General features: G+C 49.7%; 8 protein-coding genes across 8 annotated transcripts; 5 read left to right on the top strand and 3 right to left on the bottom strand.

The window, feature by feature from the left end:
- Positions 1-1,026: 1,026 nt before the first annotated feature.
- Positions 1,027-2,623, bottom strand: BDQ94DRAFT_185745 (uncharacterized protein; the record flags this gene model as incomplete). The annotated part of the gene is made up of 3 exons (XM_026774966.1): positions 1,027-2,163; positions 2,225-2,332; positions 2,396-2,623. The coding sequence occupies 3 exons, from the start codon at positions 2,621-2,623 to the stop codon at positions 1,036-1,038; spliced, it is 1,464 nt and encodes a 487-aa protein (XP_026628744.1). The 3' UTR covers positions 1,027-1,035.
- Positions 2,624-5,529: 2,906 nt separating this feature from the next.
- BDQ94DRAFT_139106 (uncharacterized protein) lies at positions 5,530-5,966 on the bottom strand. Its single transcript, XM_026765365.1, has 2 exons — positions 5,628-5,966; positions 5,530-5,551 (listed from the first exon to the last, which is right to left on the bottom strand). The coding sequence occupies exon 1, from the start codon at positions 5,928-5,930 to the stop codon at positions 5,712-5,714; it is 219 nt and encodes a 72-aa protein (XP_026628743.1). The 5' UTR covers positions 5,931-5,966; the 3' UTR covers positions 5,530-5,551; positions 5,628-5,711.
- A 112-nt stretch (positions 5,967-6,078) lies between these two features.
- BDQ94DRAFT_139104 (cyclophilin-like domain-containing protein) lies at positions 6,079-7,986 on the top strand. Its single transcript, XM_026765364.1, has 4 exons — positions 6,079-6,354; positions 6,467-7,167; positions 7,221-7,417; positions 7,476-7,986. Exons 1-4 carry the CDS (start codon positions 6,275-6,277, stop codon positions 7,890-7,892), a joined length of 1,395 nt encoding a protein of 464 aa, XP_026628742.1. The 5' UTR covers positions 6,079-6,274; the 3' UTR covers positions 7,893-7,986.
- Positions 7,987-8,496: 510 nt separating this feature from the next.
- Positions 8,497-10,809, top strand: BDQ94DRAFT_139101 (UDP-N-acetylglucosamine diphosphorylase). Its single transcript, XM_026765363.1, has 3 exons — positions 8,497-9,374; positions 9,432-10,166; positions 10,250-10,809. The coding sequence occupies exons 1-3, from the start codon at positions 8,658-8,660 to the stop codon at positions 10,319-10,321; spliced, it is 1,524 nt and encodes a 507-aa protein (XP_026628741.1). The 5' UTR covers positions 8,497-8,657; the 3' UTR covers positions 10,322-10,809.
- A 319-nt stretch (positions 10,810-11,128) lies between these two features.
- On the bottom strand, positions 11,129-12,264 carry BDQ94DRAFT_139098 (uncharacterized protein). Its single transcript, XM_026765362.1, has 7 exons — positions 12,242-12,264; positions 12,140-12,181; positions 12,069-12,080; positions 11,961-11,996; positions 11,664-11,894; positions 11,435-11,481; positions 11,129-11,262 (listed from the first exon to the last, which is right to left on the bottom strand). Exons 5-7 carry the CDS (start codon positions 11,671-11,673, stop codon positions 11,155-11,157), a joined length of 165 nt encoding a protein of 54 aa, XP_026628740.1. The 5' UTR covers positions 11,674-11,894; positions 11,961-11,996; positions 12,069-12,080; positions 12,140-12,181; positions 12,242-12,264; the 3' UTR covers positions 11,129-11,154.
- A 1,528-nt stretch (positions 12,265-13,792) lies between these two features.
- Positions 13,793-15,409, top strand: BDQ94DRAFT_185742 (recombinase DMC1; the record flags this gene model as incomplete). The annotated part of the gene is made up of 9 exons (XM_026774965.1): positions 13,793-13,915; positions 14,026-14,062; positions 14,121-14,176; positions 14,235-14,330; positions 14,401-14,504; positions 14,569-14,996; positions 15,060-15,082; positions 15,131-15,293; positions 15,342-15,409. The coding sequence occupies exons 1-9, from the start codon at positions 13,877-13,879 to the stop codon at positions 15,407-15,409; spliced, it is 1,014 nt and encodes a 337-aa protein (XP_026628739.1). The 5' UTR covers positions 13,793-13,876.
- A 285-nt stretch (positions 15,410-15,694) lies between these two features.
- Positions 15,695-17,151, top strand: BDQ94DRAFT_124760 (putative ribosomal small subunit assembly protein). The gene is made up of 2 exons (XM_026763841.1): positions 15,695-16,697; positions 16,759-17,151. Exons 1-2 carry the CDS (start codon positions 15,786-15,788, stop codon positions 16,765-16,767), a joined length of 921 nt encoding a protein of 306 aa, XP_026628738.1. The 5' UTR covers positions 15,695-15,785; the 3' UTR covers positions 16,768-17,151.
- Positions 17,152-17,323: 172 nt separating this feature from the next.
- BDQ94DRAFT_124738 (general transcription factor IIH subunit TFB6 family) lies at positions 17,324-18,935 on the top strand. Its single transcript, XM_026763840.1, has 2 exons — positions 17,324-17,956; positions 18,034-18,935. Exons 1-2 carry the CDS (start codon positions 17,548-17,550, stop codon positions 18,549-18,551), a joined length of 927 nt encoding a protein of 308 aa, XP_026628737.1. The 5' UTR covers positions 17,324-17,547; the 3' UTR covers positions 18,552-18,935.
- Positions 18,936-21,503: the final 2,568 nt, after the last annotated feature.

Below are 21,503 nucleotides of genomic sequence, written 5' to 3'. Positions count from 1 at the left end.
TGGGTGGGCTTGTTATACTTGGGGTAACGGCTTGGCGGGTCGGTAGATGTGGGGGGTTTACTTCGATAGGAGGAGGTTATGTTAGGTTGGGTTAGGCTGGGCTGGATAAAGAGGTAAGAATGATAAGATGTCTTGCTTATGGGCTGGAATTGGTCTCTTCTTGAGGGTTGGGTCAGGATAGGAGGATATCTATATGGTATTAGTTGGGGCTAGTTTAGAGATCATATAAAGGGAGCGGACTACTGGAGGTGGTTGTCCTGGGGAATATATCGGGGTTATATTCACAGTATGTATAGATGGTATAGATCAAGATTAGTTATCTATGTAATTAAAGTAAATGCTATCCTTATTATTTTCACGAATTCCCCCGTCTCCCTCTCCAATATGAAGGCCACGCGGGTGTAACCCATTAGGCTGCCAGGCAGCATTAACAAAGACCAGTGAAGTAACAGTAAAAAGTGTAAAATAAAACAGGAATAATGGATGGGGTAATCGAAACATGGCAATAGTAATATGACAATAACAGCAGCAATAGCAATAGTAACAGTAGTAACAACGGCGCCCCCTCTTTTCCCATGCCTCAACAAATAATAAAACAGTTCGAGACAATTATTAATTGATTGATAAATGAGCAATCAAAACCAGCGAGCCACCTGCAAACAAAGAATGACCAGCCAGCCCATCCTGGGGATTCTGTCAGGCTGACAAAGTAATCAATAGCACCCGGCTTGAAAAAGAATACAAAATAAGGGGAGAAACAAACCAAAACACAGACTCAACCGACCCTAATATTAGTAGTGTAACATTTAAGTGATTTGTTTTTCCCCTTCTTGCTCTGTGGGCGTATGTAAAAAGGTCACCAAATAAAAGCACTCGGCTTTGTAAAATGGTGCTGTTTGCCGACGTCGCTGTTTGTAGGATTAGGGCCCTTGTTGGTGGCCAACTTGGGATCGGCGCTGCCAAGGCGCTTAACGGTCTATAGATAGCTTGTAAACTACCCTGGACGTTCATCGGGACGCATGGACACCTCAGTCCCTAGTACTCGCTCGAACTGTTCAGCGACGGGATAGCGGTGTGGTGGTGTATCTCCGTGGCTGTTCGAAACGCTGGGCTGTGAACCAACGGCGGAGGACTGGGATGTCCCGGCACTGGGCGCGTGTACGTGAGGCCGCTCATCAGCATCGACCCTGCCCCGTCGCTTTGAGAGTGGTTTTTCTCGCGCCTTTCACTACTGCTATACACGTAGGTATCAGAGCCGTAGTCGGAAAGGTGGTCATGCGAGAACGTCCGCGATGGTTGGTGGCTATCGCTGGGGCTCTCGCGAAGCCCGTCGCTCGTGTCAACCGCGTCCAACGCAGGAGCAAACGAACCAGCAGGGACTAGAGGCGATGAACTGCCATTCGACGGCAAGTACCCAAACATCATATCTTGCACCGATCTACTCCGGTTGATAGGACCGCTTCTGTAAGCCTCGCTTGGGCTCTGCATACGGCCATGGTTCAACATGGCGCTCTTGTGGGCCCAGCTGTTGCTGGTCCGGTACCCGTACGGTATCCCATAGAGAGTTTCTTCAGTTGTCGTAAAGGAGTTCATCCCCATCTGAGCTTGATTCCGACTGGGATCGGGAAGCGTCCGATCCGTCCCTTGCCCTTCTGCGGTAGGAAAGCTCATCGTTGGGACGATTGGTAGGTCTTCTGTCGAATGAGGAACGTAAAACGCTGATTGATTCAATGTGGCCTCGTGATCGCTGTCTGAGTATACCGGTCCACTGGGACTCCTGCCAACATGAACACTTTGATTCCACACTTTTGGATTCCATGTCTGTCCGCAGTGATCCATGAATATGTTCGGTGGAGCACTCGGCAGGATGTACCCAGACGACGGAGATGCGTACGCTGAAGCCTCGTCTGGATAGGGCAAACCGTGGTCCACTCCAAAGGGGTGTCGATGGTATGCACTATGAGGATCGGCTGATCCGAGATCATAACTGGAGGCCCGCGGGAAAGGGGCCATGCGAAAACTGGGAGAGGTCGTCGGCACTTCCCCTATCTTGGACGTCGTAGTCGGTACATACAGACCGGATCTTGGAGACGGAGACATTGTAGTAGCTCCCGAGATCTGGGACCATTCGCTGGCTCTCGGCTGCATCATTTCCGAATTCACCTATGACCGATCAGCTAAATGTCTTTATGGTTGAGGGCTCTGATGAGGACACAGTACATACCCTCAAGAACTGACAATTCTTGTTTCCGGAATTGATGCAGTTGGAGCAACCATGTCCATTGCCACTGTCACCACTACATTTGATCTTTCTTTTTCGACATCGGTTACACTGATTGTGATCAGTGCCTAACCTTCTTACAGTCGCAGCTTATCTTTGGATAAAGGAACTTACTGCCACTTGTATCCGACGCCTGGTGGAGTTCCGGTTCTTGCTATCTAGCTCGCTGCTAGGGCTCACACAAGCAGAGCTTCTATCCACCATGTCATGAAGAGAGTCACTCCGAACAGAGTGTGCTATTGACAAAGTTTCTCGCTTGGGTTGTGGACCGAAGCGGACCTCGTCCTCTGGAGAATAATATGATTGAACCATCGCTTGATCAATCAGTGCGGAGGGAAACATGATGTTCTCTTTAGCGAGACTCACATGTAGTCAAGACAAGACTAAGGAGTAAGAATGCTTCTCAAAGGTTTGCTGCGAGCATAAAAAGGTCGGTAAATCAGGGATGATAGGGACCAGCATGTTCCGTCTACCATCAAATATTCAGAAAGAAACCGGGAGGGATGAGGGGGGCTTTGGCTGGAATCAAGGCCAGATTTAAGTCCATGTGTCAGTGGTGCGTAGACTTGCTGCTAGAAGGAGGCCTGGCCCTTTTCTTTTTAGGTTCAATTGTTTTATTTTCCATTTTATTTTCTGCGTAGGGAAAGGCCCCAGCTGTTGGCTTCTAGCCTTGGAGATACGTTTTTCAGACCGATCATCACCTCACCAGGAGCATTTCCCCAGTTCCAAGGGGAATTAACGTCACGTCCTGATTCGAGGTGGGTTTCTAGTTTGATACCTTAACTGCTCTCGCTCTGGTTGTACCAGGGAAGTAACATGCAATTTTCCGTGTTGCATCATTATTCAAGAAAGGAAATAAGAAATTCTGAGTTGGAGGACCCCCAAGGCATGCTGATAGTAGACCGGGCAGGCCAAAATACCCCGGCGTTTTAGAGGTTCTGTTTCACAAAAGTAACGTTGCACCAGTTGACCTGATTTGATAGTCATTACCGCAAGGCCTATCAAGCCTAGCTGGGAAGGTCAGAGATCTCTGAGCTGTTTCATCCAATCACCTCCCAAAGAGCCCTCCACTGGTGCTTCTGTCTCCGCCACTCCAGTGTTTGGATGATGACATGCTGCTCTCATAAAAGAAACGGCGTTCAAAGTGACAGGCCAAGTCGGCATCAGTAATAAGCGGTCGCGGAGCAGACAGCCGCCGGCTACGTTTGCAGGAACCCTCTCAGATGCGCCCACCTAACTACCCTGTTGACTGGGGGTTGCGGAAGCATTTAACGTGTGCATGTTTGCCGATAATAGGACAATGGTCGACATAGATAATCCTATTGGCTGCAACCGCCGGTATCAAACAACCCTCGTTCTTCTTCTTCTTTTTTTCTTCCAGTGACCTGCACGTCTAAATCTGTCAGTACTTTTGACATACAGCATTCTCGAATCGGATCGAATGAGAATCATAGCCACGAGTCACTCTAGATATCGGGATTCCTTGTCAAGGTAAGGAGAAGGCGGATACATGACCGAGTTCGAGCTTGCTGTGCAAACGGATTTGTTCCAATGATGTAGCCCCATTTTTTCAGAAAGCTTGCTTTCCCAGAGGTCTCATTATCTCATTACAGGAAATCACGGCAACCGCTGGGCTCGATTGGATCGTTTCATTCCCAGTAAAGCATCACAATGTGGCTTAGCAGCCAAGACTGGACCAGAGACTGGCCCTGGTATATAATGGACCGTCTTTGAAACCGTGTCCCGGTCACCGGGCTGGGACTGGATCTGCACTAGTATGCATGGCTCTTGTTTCCAGGTTTGCCACGGAGACCCGAACAATAAGAGGGAAAGCAGAAAAAAAAAGAAAAAGGGAAGTGCTTTCTGGCGAATAGGATAATGGCGAGGTACTTCCTGAACCCGACGAGGCCTGACAAGGGCTGTGGGGCATGGGAGATCTTAGTATGCATGAGGTTCAGGGGCACGGGGTCCCGTACATATTCTCACTGCCTAGCAGGGGCTGTCAAAGTGTCAACATCTGCTGGCGCTCAAACCCACCAGTTTTTAAGACAACGATTGGCCCAGATCGGAACGGTTTCCACTTGTCAGTTGTAAGGTAGGTGCAAAGTAATGAATATCACGGAAACTACAAGATCAACGAACGGAGCTAAAATGGTTAGTGTGTCTTTGGTTGGCGATCAAGGAAGATCACAGAGAGATAAGGCTCGGAATCCTATATTTCAAAATCAGTAGCCAACGAAATGAGCTGAGAAAAACAAAGAAAAGTGAGGTAGAGATAGGTGAGCAAGAGGTAAACACGGAAAAAGGGAGCAGTACGAAAGGCTAGACAGAAGGATATAGTTTGAACTGAATATAGAAACCTAGTAACAAAAAGCAAAGCTAGAAAACTGGAGAAAAAGAAAATGACAAGAACAAAGTCCTAGCTGTAAGCTGAAAGGCGTAATATCCAATTTACTTCTTTCACCTCACTATCACATAGTGCTTGGATTAACTCCTCTGCCATTGGCAATAGGACCAACCCCCGAATAGGAGAACCCCTTTGGAGATCCAGAATCCCATTTTGTTCTCTCGGTCCCCAACGGCGCCCTGAGTCAATCCTTATTGTAAAGGGGCTCCAGGTTAGGTAAAGTACACCACGTGTCTCTAATAGATAGTAGATGATTGCTGGCATAGCTGCACCGAGTCATTGATGGGATGATTGAACGACTGTTGGATCCATCTGCAAGAGACCGCCCGTTTTTTTCAACGCCCCTGTAGTGGAACTCACGAAGCAGATGGGATACAGGGTAGGGAACCAAACATCCCAAAGCATCTGATATCATCTGTTCTCTTTCTACTGCTGAGCCGGGTCATTCCCCGTGGTGTACCTGTTGCTTCCTGGTTGAGCATATTTAGGCTTAATTGTCGTGCCTTTTCGCCTTTTCGGTTCCCTTTACTTCCAAAGCTCTCTGCTTTGTGCACCGTAAAGCCGACGGCCTGCGCAGCTGGTAAGTTGTGGCATGGAGCCAACGGCAACAACTCCGTCACAGCAACAAACAGTGCATGCTTGATCTCGGCCCAAGCCTAGTGTAAAACGATTTCTTGCTTTAATTGCCCTCGTCCAACAGGGTTCTCCGGAAGTTATGCCGCTCAATTGAGAAAGACGGCGGTTACACGGGAGGAGGAAGCGCCGGTTCGACCATCCGACAGTGGGAACTGGGAACACCCCGAAAGGCGCCGAGAGTGTGAAGCAGCGCACGATGCTTCAGGGTCCGTGAGCCCGTCATCTTGCTGTCATTCCGTCAATAAACTAGGATATAGACTACCCCGTTGGCCAGAGCCAGACCATAAGTAGATTAGTACCAACCCGGCCAGGATTTGTTGATCGACAATTGGTTAGTTTAGTTGCGTTGAGGTGTTGATTGATTGATCATTTGATCATGGGAGAGATCTAGCAACTGTTTAGTAGACCAGATAGTAGATTGACTAGAGAGACTAGTTGCACTTTGGGTACAAAGTACAGAAGTAGCTGGTAGCTGATCGACGCATGGAACAGGAATAAGAAAAAGGGAAAAAAAATGAAATAGGACAAAGAAAACAAAGAACAACAAAGAACAAGAGCAAGAATAATTTGACTGGACAGCAAGGACTTTGAGTGCGCATGAATCATGACATTTCTGCGCCAGTCATCGCAAAGAGTCGATGCTGAACCCGTTGGCCCGCCAAAACTCAACTAAAACAGACTCGCGTCTTCCTACCGCCCCGTAGAGCTTCGCCTCTCCTCGGCATCCATCCTGGTCTTTTTGCATCATTCGGTGCACTCACTCACTCACTCACTCACTCACTCACACTACTCTCTCTTTCTTTCCTCGGCCATCCCAGTCCTTGATCGTTCGGGCCTATTAGCGTCTCACTTTTTCTGGGGCCTTTTCCTGTCCTTGTCTCCATTTTCCTCTTCCTGTCTAACGCATCGTCGATCCTCGCAGTTCCGCCCGCAGCGGCCGGGTATTTGCCATGAGTGTCCTGCTGGAAACTTCCCTCGGGGACATCGTTATCGACCTGCTGGTCGATGAGTCCCCTAAAGCGTGCGAAAAGTGAGCAATCCCCTATTTCCTCGTTTCCCTTCTTCTGCTGTGTTTTTCTTGCGCGCGCGTACAAATCGAGTAGCTGAACTGGAACTAAGCTGTCTGTGGTTTTCCGCTTTAGCTTTCTGAAGCTATGCAAAGTTAAATATTACAATTTCTCGCCCGTCCACAGCGTCCAAAAGAACTTCACCTTCCAGACTGGCGATCCGATTGGGCCCGACTCCTCAGAAAGCGATGGTGGATCGTCGATATGGGGCTTGCTGCAGGGCCCTTCTCAGCGGACATTTCCCCTCCAGCTCCCGCCCAAGTTGAAGCATGACGAACGAGGCACTGTGAGCATGGCCACCGTACCTTCCCCCAACGACCCCGATCTGCGCATTGCCGCCAGTCAGTTCATCATCACACTTGGAGACAACCTTGATTACTTGGACGGCAAGGCGGTGATCTTCGGGAAAGTGGTGGAGGGGTTTGACGTCCTGGAGAAAGTCAACGAGGCCTTTATTGATGATCGCGGCCGCCCGCTCAAAGACATACGTATCCGTCATACCGTCATCCTCGATGATCCTTTTGAAGACCCCGAAGGCTTGGTAGAGCCACCGGAGAGCCCGGTGCCGTCCAAGGCACAGCTGGCTACGGTAAGAATCGCCGATGATGAAGACTTGGATGACGACATGGACGAGGAGTCAATGGAGAGGCTGCGACGGGAGCGCGAAGCAAGGGCACAGGCGTTGACGCTGGAAATGGTTGGCGATCTTCCCTTCGCCGAGGTCAAGCCGCCAGAGAACGTCTTGTTTGTCTGCAAGTTGAATCCCGTCACCCAAGGTATGCATTCCAAATTGCGCCGTGGTCACGTTCCGAACTCACACGCCCATTAGACGAGGACCTCAACCTAATCTTCAGTCGCTTCGGACCCATTCTGTCTTGTGAGGTCATCCGCGACAAGCGTACAGGTGACAGTCTACAATACGCTTTTATCGAGTTCGAGAACCAGAAGGATTGCGAACAGGCATACTTCAAGATGCAGGGTGTCTTGATTGATGACCACCGTATTCATGTTGATTTCTCCCAGAGTGTGAGTCTGCCGTCCGCCCAATCTTCCCAACATGGGCTAACAATGATGACAAAAATAGGTATCTAAATTGTCCGAGAGCTGGCGCAATGCTACGATCACCAAGCGCAGTAGCCAGCGGGGTGGCTTTGGTGGTGTCGCAGGCCTAGAAAAGAAACGCCAGTACCGGGCAACAGAGAATACTCGTCAACGAGACGATGATTATCACATGGTCTTCGATAAGAATGCGCCCCGAGCGAAATCTGGTCGGGACGAGCGGTCTCATAGTCGAAGCCCACCGCGGAAGCCACAACGGGAAAGACGAGTCAGTCGGAGTCCCCGGCGGGACTCATATCGTAATCGGTACCGAGATCGATCCTACAGCCGGAGTCCACCACGGCGGGATTCTTACGGGGACCGAGACCGCAGATATAACGACAATGAGCGGCGACGGGATCGCCGTGACGATGATAGATACCGGGAGAGGCGGCGTCGTTGACGCTTTGGGGGGGTAAATAATGTAAATTAACCATACGCTAATACCATTCTTAAAAGATACCGTCATTTAAGAATGACGGATGTATGAATGTCATCTTATCTTATAAGTATATTATGCTATGAAGCGAAAGTTAGTGTGTTTTTCTTTATCATGCACTTGAACTAGTTTGTGACTTTAGTGACTTAGGTTCCCCTTCTTTCTCTTCCTCTTAGTCAGACTCAGATCCAGGAACCTCTTCAGGGGTCAGGTGGACAAGCAGATCTGAACTGGCGCCAGTCGGTGAGCTTGGAAGCCTGAAAGCCTGAAACCGGGTCCACGGCCTGCCCCGCCGGCCCCTCCAACAGCTTGGAATTCGATTGGCTGCAACAAGCTGGACGGAGGGCTGCGATCGAGCAATTCATGGGCGTGAGGGAATAGTGGCCCCTCATAAGCCATAATAATGTATCTGCGGCAGTCGCTAGTCCGTCTAAAAATAATCAATTGAAACTCTCAGGGATCCAGGCGGTCAATAATATGGCGCTGCAGCAGGACTACGTAGCATGTTAGTATTTACTTAGTAGGGATGTGGCCTGGTATTATTTATTCTTGACGGACAGATCCCCCGCGCTTTCACACCCTGTACACCCCTCCTCCCTTCCTCCCATCTTCCTCTTTCCCCCCTCTATACCCCTCTAAGTATTCTCCCTTTCCCTTCAGCCTTCCCATCCTTTCTCCCTCCTTCTCCTCCTCATATTACCTATCCTATTTCATTCATCATCCGCAATCATGGCTGCCGCTGCAATCAAAGAAACCGTCTCCAACCTCATTCATGGCCAGTCCGAGCCCGCTCTCCGTGAGCCCTCCCCCGAGGAATTCGAGCAACTGAAGAAGAAGTACACCGATGCCGGGCAAGGACAGGTCTTTGCGTTCGTCGACGAGCTGAAGCCCGCTGAGAAGACTCAGCTTTTCCACCAGTTGAACAACTTCGATCCCGTCCGCATCAACGAGCTGGCCGAGAAGGCTCTGAACCCTCCCAAGGCCGAGCAAGGCCCGGTCTCCCTGGAACCCCTCCCCGAAGTCGCCACCGCATCGATCCTGGATTCGGACCCCAAGGACATTCAGAAGTGGTACGATGAGGGTCTGCAGTTGGTTGCTGGCAACAAGGTCGCTGTGGTGTTGATGGCTGGTGGACAAGGCACCCGTCTGGGTAGCTCCGCCCCCAAGGGTTGCTTTGACATCGGCCTCCCCAGCCACAAGTCTCTCTTCCAGATCCAGGCCGAGCGTATTGCTAAGCTCCAACTCCTGGCGAAGAAGTCTTCTGGCAAGGATGCCGTCATCCCTTGGTATGTCATGACCAGCGGGCCTACTCGTAAACCCACGGAGGAGTTTTTCCAGCAGCACAACTACTTCGGCCTCGACAAGAGCAATGTGGTTATCTTCGAGCAGGGTGTTCTGCCTTGCATCTCTAACGAGGGCAAGATTCTGATGGAGAGCAAGTCTAAGGTGCGTTCTTTCATTCACATTCCTGGCCCAAGGCCCCTCTCTGACCCTATGTTTTAGGCAGCTGTTGCTCCCGATGGCAACGGTGGTATCTACCTTGCCCTCTTGACTTCCGGCGTGAGGGAGGATATGCGCAAGCGTGGAATCCAGCACATTCACACCTACTGTGTCGACAACTGCCTGGTCAAGGTTGCCGACCCTGTCTTCATCGGCTTTGCTGCCTCGAAGGACGTCGACATTGCTACGAAGGTCGTCCGCAAGCGCAATGCCACCGAGTCGGTCGGTCTGATCCTCCAGAGAAACGGAAAGCCCGACGTCGTTGAATACTCTGAGATCGACCAGGAAACGGCCGAGGCCAAGGACCCCAAGCAGCCCGATGTCCTGAAGTTCCGTGCCGCCAACATTGTGAACCACTACTACTCCTTCCGCTTCTTCGAATCCATTGAGAACTGGTCTCATAAGCTGCCCCACCACGTTGCCCGCAAGAAGATCCCCTGCATCAAGCCTGAGACCGGCGAGGCGTTCAAGCCCGAGAAGCCCAACGGCATCAAGCTCGAGCAGTTTGTGTTTGACGTTTTCCCCATGACCCCTCTCGAGAAGTTCGCCAGCATTGAGGTGCGTCGTGAGGACGAGTTCTCTCCCCTCAAGAACGCCCGCGGCACTGGCGAGGACGACCCCGACACCAGCAAGGCCGACATCATGAAGCAGGGACAGCGCTGGATCGAGAAGGCCGGTGGTGTCGTTGTCACTGAAGGCGAGGCTGTTGGCGTGGAAGTCTCGCCTTTGATCAGCTACGTAAGTGCTTCCGTATTCGCGTCCATGAAATCGATTGCTTTACCACATGCGTGCTCGAAACCAGACTGACTTCTGAGTTACAGGGCGGAGAAGGGCTGGATTTCCTGAAGGGCCGTGAGCTCAAGGCCCCTGCTGTGGTTGAGAAGGAAGAGTAAATGGAATCATCATATTGCGGGAGTTAGGACAGCTTGTATGGAACTACTAATAATGCATAAATCAACCGCCCGCTGTGTATAGGCAGGGTTACATTTTTGAAGCCAAATATGTCGATAGCTCGCGTCCCAAATACTCTTCTGTATGTCGCGATCGAGGCGTACCGTAGGAAAACCCGTGGGCGAACCTTGGGAGGGTAACAAGGAAAGCTTGGAGGAATCCATGATTTGCACGTCGGTGGCCTTGATTAGTACCAGACAGCTTGGATGCGGTCATAAATTTCACTGGAATTTACATTGGCCCATACTGATACAGCTGGCCGATCTGGCTTCCTCGTATACTTCTAGCAGAGTGACTATAGCTACATGAATTTAGCTCGGTCTTCTCTAGAGCCAGGTCTAGACTGGGCCTTCTCGCAATAGTCCAACTCCATCTTCGGACGTGTCTGCTCCAGGTGCAAAAAAGAAAAGTGCACCGGACTCGAGAGGCCGCGCCACAGAGCTGCATGTCATCGAGAATGACAACTGCCAGACGGACAGTTTCAAGCATGTACCGCCAGTCCCCAGTAATAGAGGCAATACAAGTCATAACCGGAACGTGTGCCTCAGGCCGTGCACACGCGAGAGCTCACAGCCAATCAGGCAGCGGATCGACCACCTTACGCGATACGGGAACGGCCGGGACCCATGGTAAATTTCGATTCAAACCGGTATCTTTCCCGTTACCGTACGGAAAAAGAAGCCCTGCGACACTGGTTTCTTTCCGTTTCCTTGCTTAGCTTCATCGCTTAAGTTGTTGCATTCGAAACCCTTTTCTACTCATCCGTCTTTGTGTGTCAGGAGAAATCTTGTTCAAGAGCTATCATTTTTTGCTTATTCGTCTCTCGTGGTTCGGAGGGATTGGTGTTGCTGTGAGGTCTAGTTTGGAGTGTGTTCAGTGCTGGGTTTGTGTGCCTTTCTTTTTTTTTTTTCTTTCCTGTCATTTTTTTCCCTATGGTTATTCCCCATTTGGTGTCGCTTTTGGCTTTGTCAGCCCACTTTTTCGAGTCTCAAGAGTGGGCTGTCGGAAGTGCTGCTATTCCTCCTCCAAGGTTCTCAAGCTGACAATCCGAACAGTCCTATTGACAAGGAGATTAGAAGATCTGTTGTTGGTTTTAGGAAGAGTGAGTGCTGTCAGATGTTCCTCGTGACTTCAATACGTTCCCGTGGCCGTTTCGCGACTTCAGTGCCTTCCACCCATTCTTCGGCCGATTTTTTGTCCGCATCCTACTTCCATGAAAGACAAGCCCTCCATTATGAACTCGGCAGTGGAGGATTGAGTCGCTTACACTTCGTCCCGCGGCAGCTGAGTGCATGGAATATATGAGTTCCGTCTAGTTGCGCCGCCGACGAATTGTGTTCTATGACGCCCACTTGCTATGCCGAAGCGAATGGCTGTTCCGGCTGCGGATATTCACAAGCATGGACCAGAAGCGCTGACCGAGTGACTTCCTCTTTTCTAGCTCAATCTTTACCGACAAAATGTTGTTGTCTCGTCGTGCCTGCTACAAGTGTGGCAACATTGGCCACTACGCTGGTTAGTAGTTGCTTTGGGAAGGAAACGCCTTGGCCCATCCTGGAATTTACTAACGGGCTGAGGTAGAGGTCTGCTCTTCCTCGGAGCGTCTCTGCTACAACTGTGAGTAGACCCTGTTCATTGGTAGCTTATTCGTTGCGCATCATTTGCTGATATAATTACGCTGTTCAACAGGCAAGCAGCCTGGTAGGTCCCTTCTGTGTGTCACGTCGCTCGAACAATATCTCTGATCGATCAATCGACAGGCCATGAGTCCAGCAGCTGCCCGCGTCCTCGTACGACTGAGAGTAAGGTTTTCGGTCCTCGTGGCTGCAACGCACCGGAATGCTGATATATCTCCGATCCAGCCAAGCAATGCTACAACTGCCAGGGACTAGGCCACGTTCAGGCCGATTGTCCTACGTTGCGCCTTAACGGTGCCAACGGCCGCTGCTACAACTGCAGCCAGCCCGGTCACCTTGCCGTACGTTTTCTCGTCGATCCCAGCTTATTGCTTTCCGGGCAAAATCGTTGTTGACCTTCTCCTAGCGCAACTGCCCCGCTCCTGCTTCCGGTGCTCCCCGGGCCCCTGCTCCCCGCGGCGGATTCAACAGCGGTTTCCGTGGTGGATACGGATACCCCCGTGCTGCTACTTGCTACAAGTGCGGTGGCCCCAACCACTTCGCCCGTGATTGCCAGGCTCAGGCTATGAAGTGCTACGCCTGTGGCAAGCTGGTAGGTGTTCTTGTCATACTTGATCCGATACGAACGTTGAGGCTTATCTGAATCTATAGGGTCACATCTCCCGCGAATGCACTGCCCCCAACGGCGGTCCCCTGAGCTCCGCCGGCAAGGTCTGCTACAAGTGCTCCCAGGCCGGACACATCTCCCGCGACTGCCCCAGCAACGAGGCCGTCGCTCAGCAGCCCGTTGATGCCACTGCTGCCCCTGCTGCCCCTGCCGCCGCCGCTGCCGAGGTCAGCGCGGAGGCTGCTCCCGTTGCTGCTGCGGCTCCTACTACCGCTGTCGCATAGAGGACGAATTTAATGACTGATTGATCCCACTTTCTGGGAGCCTTTTTTCCATTCTTTCTTTTTGTAATAGGGTTTGCCGATATCGGTCTCATTTTTCATTATTCCCATGGTTTCTTCCTTTGCATATATTGCGCCCCTCCTGTTCCACTTCTCGGCACCGACCGGTTTCTATTCCTATTATGTATACGACGAACAAAAGTTTCACGAAGTCTTAGGTTCCTTTATTGCTTGGATCCTATACACGGCTCAGGGTCTTATGGTTGGCGTCTATTGATCTCCTCGGGTATCTTTCTCATTTCCAAATTTAGGTGCGGCAAAGAAAAGAGGGAGAACGAGGCCAGGCGAGGTGAAAGGTGAAGTGAGCGCAGCAGAGACATTGGTGGACCGAAGCAAGCGTTTTGATATGCATGGGAAGAGGCTTCAAGTTGATACGGATGGGATTGTGTGTGATGAAGATAGTGAATGGTCTACAGGTACCTGGCGCGGTGGTTACCTCCTCATCTTTTCGTACTATATCCTCCATATATTCGTCAAATGGGAAGCAAAACAAAAAAGAGAAAAGCAAAAACGGAGCATTTATTTCAGATTCAAAAAGTGCGTCTATTGCAGATATCGAGAGCATCGGTTGGATAAAGCCTTCATGTTGTATCAGTAGCTTACTGGGCAAAGCTATCAGATTGATCGGGTGTGAAGATATGTCATCCAGCTTATGCTGTCCCCATCCTGGTCTAAGGGAAATAAATAAAGTATAGCCATCAGTCAATTGTCTGATGGGCTTGGTTTGTAGTGCTCTTCCTGTCACGAGCAGACCCCGTGACGCTGGACTAATCTACTTCGTTCTCATACCAACTGCCTTCGTGCTCAATCGCTTGTCCGCAGCTGCCATGGACATTCAATCAGCTCTGTAACATCGTCTCTGCCTGTCCAACCTTCAGGTCTCCCCATATCAATTGAATTTCAGTGACAATCATGCCCAGCTCAAACACAAGCGACGAGTTCAACGATGATGTAGCCATTCCTCTACACCCATGATTCAATATTTCCTAATAGGAGCAATTTACATTGACTGCATAGTCTATTTATCTTATAACATTGGATTGACATTGTGTCTTTGACAGGTCTTCATCCTTGATATCGATAACATTCAAGCCCATGGTATATACTCGTCACTTTTCACTTCCTTTCACCTCCGTATACTAATAGTATGTTCAAGGCATCGGAGTAGCGGATATCACAAAGCTGAAGACGAACGGATACTATACCGTTGCTGTATGGATTGTCCGGTCTCCTTGATGTTTGAAGAGAGCCTCGCTGTTAACCTGCTCAGTCTGTTCACGGTGCCACACGCAAGAACCTGTTGAAGATAAAGGGGTTCAGTGAGGTCAAGGTCGAGAAAATCAAGGATGCTATTCAGAAGAGCTTGGTATGTATACTACATGATGATGTTAGGGGTTATTGTATATGAGTGAGGTGCTAACTGTCTACCCATACAGCCCTCGGCTTCGGGTTTCATCACGGCAATGGAACTCTGCCATCAACGGAAGAGGATCGTTAGGATTTCTACTGGGAGTAAACAGTTTGATTCTATCTTGGGAGGGTAAGTTCTTACCTTCTTCTTATCTATTGCTCTAAGGAGAAAAGACTAAGTTGATCTCACCTAGTGGCTTCCAAAGCATGAGCATCAGCGAAGTCTTCGGCGAGTTTCGATGCGGCAAGACTCAGTTATCGCACACCATGTCCGTCGTAGCCCAACTTCCCAAGGAACTGGGCGGCGCAGACGGCAAGGTGGCATATATTGATACCGAGGGAACGTTCAGGCCTGAGCGCATCGCTCAGATTGCAGAGCGGTTTGGCGTCGATGCTGATGCTGCCCAGGAGAATATTGCTTATGCGCGAGCGTTGAACAGCGAGCATCAGCTGGAGTTGTTGAATACCCTCAGTAAAGAGTTCGCTGGTGGAGAATACAGGTTGTTGATCATTGATAGCATCATGAATTGCTTCAGGGTCGATTATTGTGGACGCGGAGAGCTTGCTGATCGTCAGCAGAAGTTGAATCAGTTCTTGATGAAGCTAGCTCATATGGCTGAGGGTATTATTTTCACTCCTGATATATATATATCAAGTACTGGAGGGCTGACATTTTCGTGTGCAGAATTCAACATCTGTGTTCTGATGGTCCGTTCCCCATCGACATGCAGATAGATATAGTCTAATGCACTACAGACCAACCAGGTACAGAGTGACCCTGGCGCTAGTGCACTCTTCGCTGGAGCCGATGGCCGCAAGCCCGTTGGAGGTCATGTCCTGGCACATGCATCGGCGACTCGAGTGCTCCTCCGCAAGGGTCGTGGTGAAGAGCGAGTGGCTAAGATCCAGGACTCGCCAGGTATGCCACAGTGTATACGTCTCATTTTAGTACTCTAACTGTCAACAGACTGCCCTGAGAGAGAAGCGACGTATGTCATCACCAATGGTGGGATCAATGATCCTGATAAGGCGTAGTTCCGATAAAGACATGGTTCATGACGGAGCATAGAAAGAATCGTGAAGAGGCCATATGGCACATGCTAAGAGTGCACTTCTTTTTTTTATTTCTACTGAATGCGATCTATCTGCAACAACGATGAACTACAGTGTCAGCAACAAATTGATTCTGAATTTGAGGTCAAGTACTTCCAAGTTACTCCATAGTTATCGGGTAAAGCAAACAGCTCTCTCCGCCTTCCAAACTGCCGTTGCAAAATTTCCCGCTAAAGTAAAAAAAGTCTCTCCGCCAACTATTTTGCGGCGCTACAATTTCCGCAACCCCTGCCAGTCAATCACTCCTTTACTTTTCTCTTCACCTAGAAAACAAGTAACTCCGAGAGTGTCAGTCAATATGAAGAAAGATCTCGAGATTGCAGGATTCTCAATCCTGCCCCTACACTTCCCCGCAACACCAGCATTCCCCAAGCCAGCAACACACTACCTCTACCTCCGCGCCCACGAGCCTCGCATCCCAGATGCGGACACCCCCCGCTCCATGTTCATCGTGAACATCCCCGTCGACACGACCGAAACCCACCTGCGCCACCTTTTCGGCACCCAGCTCTCCGCAGGCCGCGTAGAGCGCGTTGAGTTCGAAGCCGTCCCCACCAAAAAGAAGGGCATGCAAGCCACCCCTCAAGGCAACATCGCCAGCAGCAAGAAACGCAAGCGCGTCACCGCCGACGAACTCCAAGCACAGCTGGACGATGTCGATCTCCCCGCTACCTGGGACCGACAGCTCCAGAAGAGCGGATCGCACGCGATCGTCGTCTTCGCCGATAAGCCCAGCATGGAGGCGAGTTTGAAAGCGGCGCGCAAGGCCTCCAAAAAGGGCACGGAGATTGTCTGGGGTGAGGGTGTGGAGGGTGATCGGGTACCTGCTCTGGGCTTGCAGAGGTACATTACCCATGAGCAGTTGAGGTATCCGGATCGAGCGGAGTTGTTGCGCACCGTCAATGATTACATGACGGTGTTTACGCAGGTTGCGGAGGTCAGAAAGAGGGAGGAGGCGCGCAGGGCGCAGGAACCCGACGAGGATGGATTTATTACTGTTACGTCTGGGCCGAAGTTGGCGGAGGCTGCTCATGAGGATGAGGCTAAGGAGTTGATCGAGAAGCAGAAGGAGAAGTCGAAGGGATTGGAGGACTTTTATCGCTTCCAGTCGCGTGAGAAGAGAAAGGAGAAGCAGAACCAGCTGCTTAAGAAGTTTGATGATGATAGGAGGAAGTTGGCGGATATGAAGAAGCGAAAGGGGAAGATTGCGGTATGTTTCCCCTTTTCATCGCTCATTGGTTTTAATGTGTAGGTGCTAATGATCTCCCTAGCCTGAGTAATCTTTTTCGTTCGACTGTTTGGCATTGTTGGGTCGGTTTAGCATGGCGTTTGGGGGGTTCGTCCAAAAAGTGCTTTATTCGATAGAGAATTGGCTTGGAGGGATGCCGGATGGTGTGAGTTTGGACACTTTCTTTTCTTTTGTATGGTCTGCACTGCATATGATGAGTCCGCTGGGGCCAGAGTAGCAAGACTCAGCAGTCGCTTGATGTCATGCTATGTCTACAAAAACCAGCTTATTCCAATCTTCTCACCTATCTGAAGCAATATTTTTCGTCATTTGCTTATCTAGATGAGTTCTGTATGCATTGCTGACTTGCTGGCTTAGGCATATGTTCGCTTCTTGTAGACTAGATATCTATACATAACGTGATTATTTGATGTCCATATTCAATCCTACACGTGTAGTTGTAACATGTAACCCTCATTCCCTTAATTCTGTATATAAGTTGTCGACATCCATCCAACATTCAGTATAGTAACGCACAGACCAACCCGGCTTGGCGATGACATCGTCGGCGCGGCGCATCGCATCGCATCGCATCGGACAATCAAGAGATCAACCAAAGAGCATCAGATCAGATCAGCCCACCCAAAGACAACAACATGCATACCCATAATATCTAGCAGAAGCAACAGCAACATCCCGGATCAAGAGTCCACCCCGTGTCCGCAAACAATCTACTACCCCACACCACCACCACCCCACCATTTGACTATCTCATCGCAACTCCAGAAAAGAAAAAAAACCTCAACCTCACTTTTCACTACACAACCAAACAATGACCTCTACAACAACTACCAGCGGAGAAGGAGAAAGAGGAGGAGGTTTCCTCCCCCCAACCCTCCCATCCCCAGCCCCCTCCACCCCACGACCAAGCACGCCCTCCCTCCTCCCCAAACCCCGAACACATCCTCTCCGCGCGGGCTCCGCCAAAGAAGCAACAGTGATTAATCACATCGATACAACTCTACTGAGGATCTCGCGCCGGCATGCGAAGAAGTTCAGCAGTGCTTACTATAAGCCTAACGATGAATCCAACTTCAATGCGAACTATTCTCCGGAATCATTCTCAACCCGAGGGTATGGGAAGGGAGAAGAGGAAGGTGAAGTACAAGGCTACGAAAGCTTCAAAGAAGTTGCTCGTGATTTAAAGGGTTTGGTGGATGTGCTTTGGGTTAGTGGGACGCGTATGTATCCCCTCTCTCTCATCCTTCTTTTTTTCTTTATGTTCTGAGCGAATGCTAATATGAACCTGGAACAATAGCATCTCTCCAAATCCCCTACCTCATCTCCCTAGCCATTCAAGTCAACTCCTACCTGCCCGAGTATCCCTTCTCGGCGGCGCCTACGTTCCGGTTACTGCGGAAGTTGGATGAGGTGTTTGCGGAGCTTTTGGGTGGTGGTAACGAGGAGAAAAAGAGTGTCGTGTCTATGACGGAGAAGGTCCGGATCAAGAGTATTGCGGAGTCGTGTCGGGTGTTGGTTGTTGAGACGAGAGAGAAGGAGAATGAGGATGCTAACGGGGAGGATGACTATGATGAGGATGAGGATGAAGAGTTTGAGGATGTCTATGGGAATGCAAATAAACTGGAGGATTATATGCCCATTCCTGGGAAATGGGAGATGGAGACGGCGAAGGTTTATGAGAGGACGATTCAGTTGTTGGGGGATGAGTTGGGTAATGTGGGTGAGTATTGTGATGAGGATTTGGCGGCCGGTGAGGAGGGGGCTTGTGATATGGGGGATTTTGTGGTTGAGTTGGAGGAAGATGACGAGAGGTGATATTTATCGTCTGTACCTTTCGGGTTGGTTTGATATCATGTGGGATGTGGTGTGGTGTTGAGGTGAGGGTGCTTTCTATGTGGTATAATGTCTGCGCAGTGAGTATCAGGGGCGTCTATGGCGTTGATGGACAATAAGGACACTTGGATTGTTGGTATTACATATTTATATTAAGGGTGCATAATGAGGGCTTGGAGTCACACTTTGTTTGGGTTCTATCATTCGTTACAGTCTCTATCGCCTGGCTCAATCACTCCTCTCTAATTATTGTATTCTACTACAGCAATGCCACACGGCAACAGTAGTAGTCTAGACTTCAGTGACTTTGTCCCGATATCCGGCCCGACATGGACCATATTAATAATAATAATAAGCCCATGCTCCAGATGTTGCCGCATCCGCGTCCCTAACAACCGAAGCTGACACGAACCAAGAAAGAGGCTGTGACCGCGTAGCCGTTCGGAGGGACCGGGATCGATGTGAGTGGGGATGTGCTTGCTGAACTGGTGAGAGTTTCGGACAATCACCTACCGCAGCTGGGAGGAGTGGACATGAGTGGGTCGTTGAGAGGTGATTTTTGGGGTGATTCTTGGATGGTTCGTACGGACTTGTACTTGCGGACAAGTAGAAAAGATATTTAGTTACTCTGTAGTAGAGCGTTGAGGAATAATATACGTTGCCCTATGAGACTTTCAGCTTCAGCTTGGTTTCACCCTATATGAAACAACAGCTAGGAACCTCCTTCCCTGGGACACTCTGCGTCAGGATCATGCCTGGTATTGAGATATCGACATCCATGGTTCAACATGGAACCCCCATTTCAGTAACAAAAGATTACAATGAAGGCCCTGTCCTGTATCAGGTTTCCAGCCCAAGGTACTTATAGTAGGAATCCCTGGTTGAGGGTCCCCGGCCGAAAAGCAAGAAAGAGTTGGTGGAGGGTGTGTATCGATAACGGCCAGGTGCAAGGAGAAGGAAGGCGGAAATCTGCAAGGGACGGGCTGCTGAACAAGCAGCGGCATGATAGTGTAACCAACCCGACCCTACTTGCTTCTCATGTATGTTGCATATGTGGCATCTAAATGATACCTGCATGGCAAATATGTGCTGATAATAAAGGAGGGTGAGCAAACAGTTCTTCTTGTTGTGTAATTGATCATAAACACCATCGACCTGGTGTAGTTGGAAGTAAGGGTGGCCCAAGCTAGGAAAGGACACACTAGGCAGCCTTATTCCTTGTAGATATTCCGTAGTTATTATTATGACCTTCAATTAGATCGATCTCTTCATCTCCATCCCCCTCCCTTCCCAATCTTTCGGAATTTGCTCACGGTACACATGGAATCAAGGGAAGAAAACCCATAGATAGCTCCCTTGCTCATGCCAATGACCTTTCCATGGGATGATAATGATGATGATGATGGTGATGATGATCGTTCTCTGGACTTATTCGAGCCAATTACCATCCTTTTCTCGGAATTGATGACGCTGTATTCTTGCCACCTGAAGTTGCGTTGACTGGTTCTTCCCAACACCCCAAGTAGGTAAAGTTATTACCACACGGGATCCTGCAGTCAGTCAATCGGTCGGTCGCGTCGCGTGCGCGCCGAGGCCAAGCTGAGAGTTAAACTAGAACAATATACATACAGACACTAGAGTTTAGATCATAGACATAGACATAATACCACCACCACATGCCCATTGTGAATTGAAACAGACTAGCTAGAATCTAGAACGATGGGAAAAACCACGAATCAGCCCCCTTCGGCCTTCACGAGGCTGAAGGAATTCTGTCTCAGACACCGAACAAACAACTCGTGGGATTCCAGAACCCGCAATCTGACTTGCCTGATTAGGCGCGGGCGGTACTGTTGTAAAACTTGTAATGGCAATGACAGGCTGCGGTGGCCCAAAATTACCATACGAGCCGCCGGTGCCCGGATCCTGACCAATGGGCACCACATGGACCTCATTTCCATGGTTCGAGCTGGTCCCAGTGGAGTCGCCCTCACATGGAATGAATGGTCGCCCTTTTTTGCTTTGCTCATCCATTTTTCTTTTTATATAATCGCGGCTAATCCACACCACAAACCTTGTGTGTGCGGAATTTCCTGGCTATGACCTCAATTGGAATGAATGTTGATAGTCTTTTCGCTTTTGCTCACTGAAGTCAATCTGGCAGCAAGCATGATACTCTCTAGTATCTATTTAGTTACATATTACATATTGTACTTAGTTAGAGTCAATCAGTTGATCGATTTCCGCTTATTTCCTTAGTCTTGTTCGCTTTGACCATCTCCCCCGACGGCCACTATCTATTATTAACGTGAACCACAGACACTGTCCCCAATGGATTATGGTACTGTGTGTAAATAGGTAATGCCTCCCATCAATTTGATCAATTAATTCTTCAAGTGTGCTAGTGAGAAAAAAAAATCACATTTAACTTATTCAGAGTATAGCACCATCCACTCCCACATGGACCGTTCTTGCTTCTCGAATGTCTCCTGGGTACCCGATTAGTCCTCCGTCATAGACAGTAGCAGGCTAGCTGCTCCACGATCCATGGGTCTGGGGCGCATTGGTGGGGGCCGTTTTTCCTTTCATTGAACTTTTCCCACAAAGTCCAGGCGCTGCCAGTTTTACCCGGTCATCGGTCTGGTTGGTCATTTGATTGTTGTTGAGAGTTTCTTCGGGGCAATTTAATCCCCTGTTAGAAAAAAGAGGGCAAAAAAAAAAAGTATTGATCCATTAAGACCGCCATTTCAGCGCCCCCATTCTCCCGCCTCTCCATCCACAAAGTTCAGCTAACATCTACTTACCATTCAGCCGCCCAGCTGGAAACAGAACAACTGTCTAGTAGGGCAGTAGGAAAAACAGATGTTCGATCCAAAAGGTGAACAATGAGAAAGGGCTGAGGTGTGGCTGCAAACGGCAATCGATCTACGAAAA

This window comes from Aspergillus welwitschiae (genome assembly GCF_003344945.1).
Source record: "Aspergillus welwitschiae strain CBS 139.54b unplaced genomic scaffold BDQ94scaffold_8, whole genome shotgun sequence".
In the NCBI taxonomy this organism is placed as follows: Eukaryota; Fungi; Ascomycota; class Eurotiomycetes; order Eurotiales; family Aspergillaceae; genus Aspergillus; species Aspergillus welwitschiae.
The sequence above is the reverse complement of the archived record's forward strand: the minus strand, read 5'-3'. Positions and strand labels throughout refer to the sequence as shown.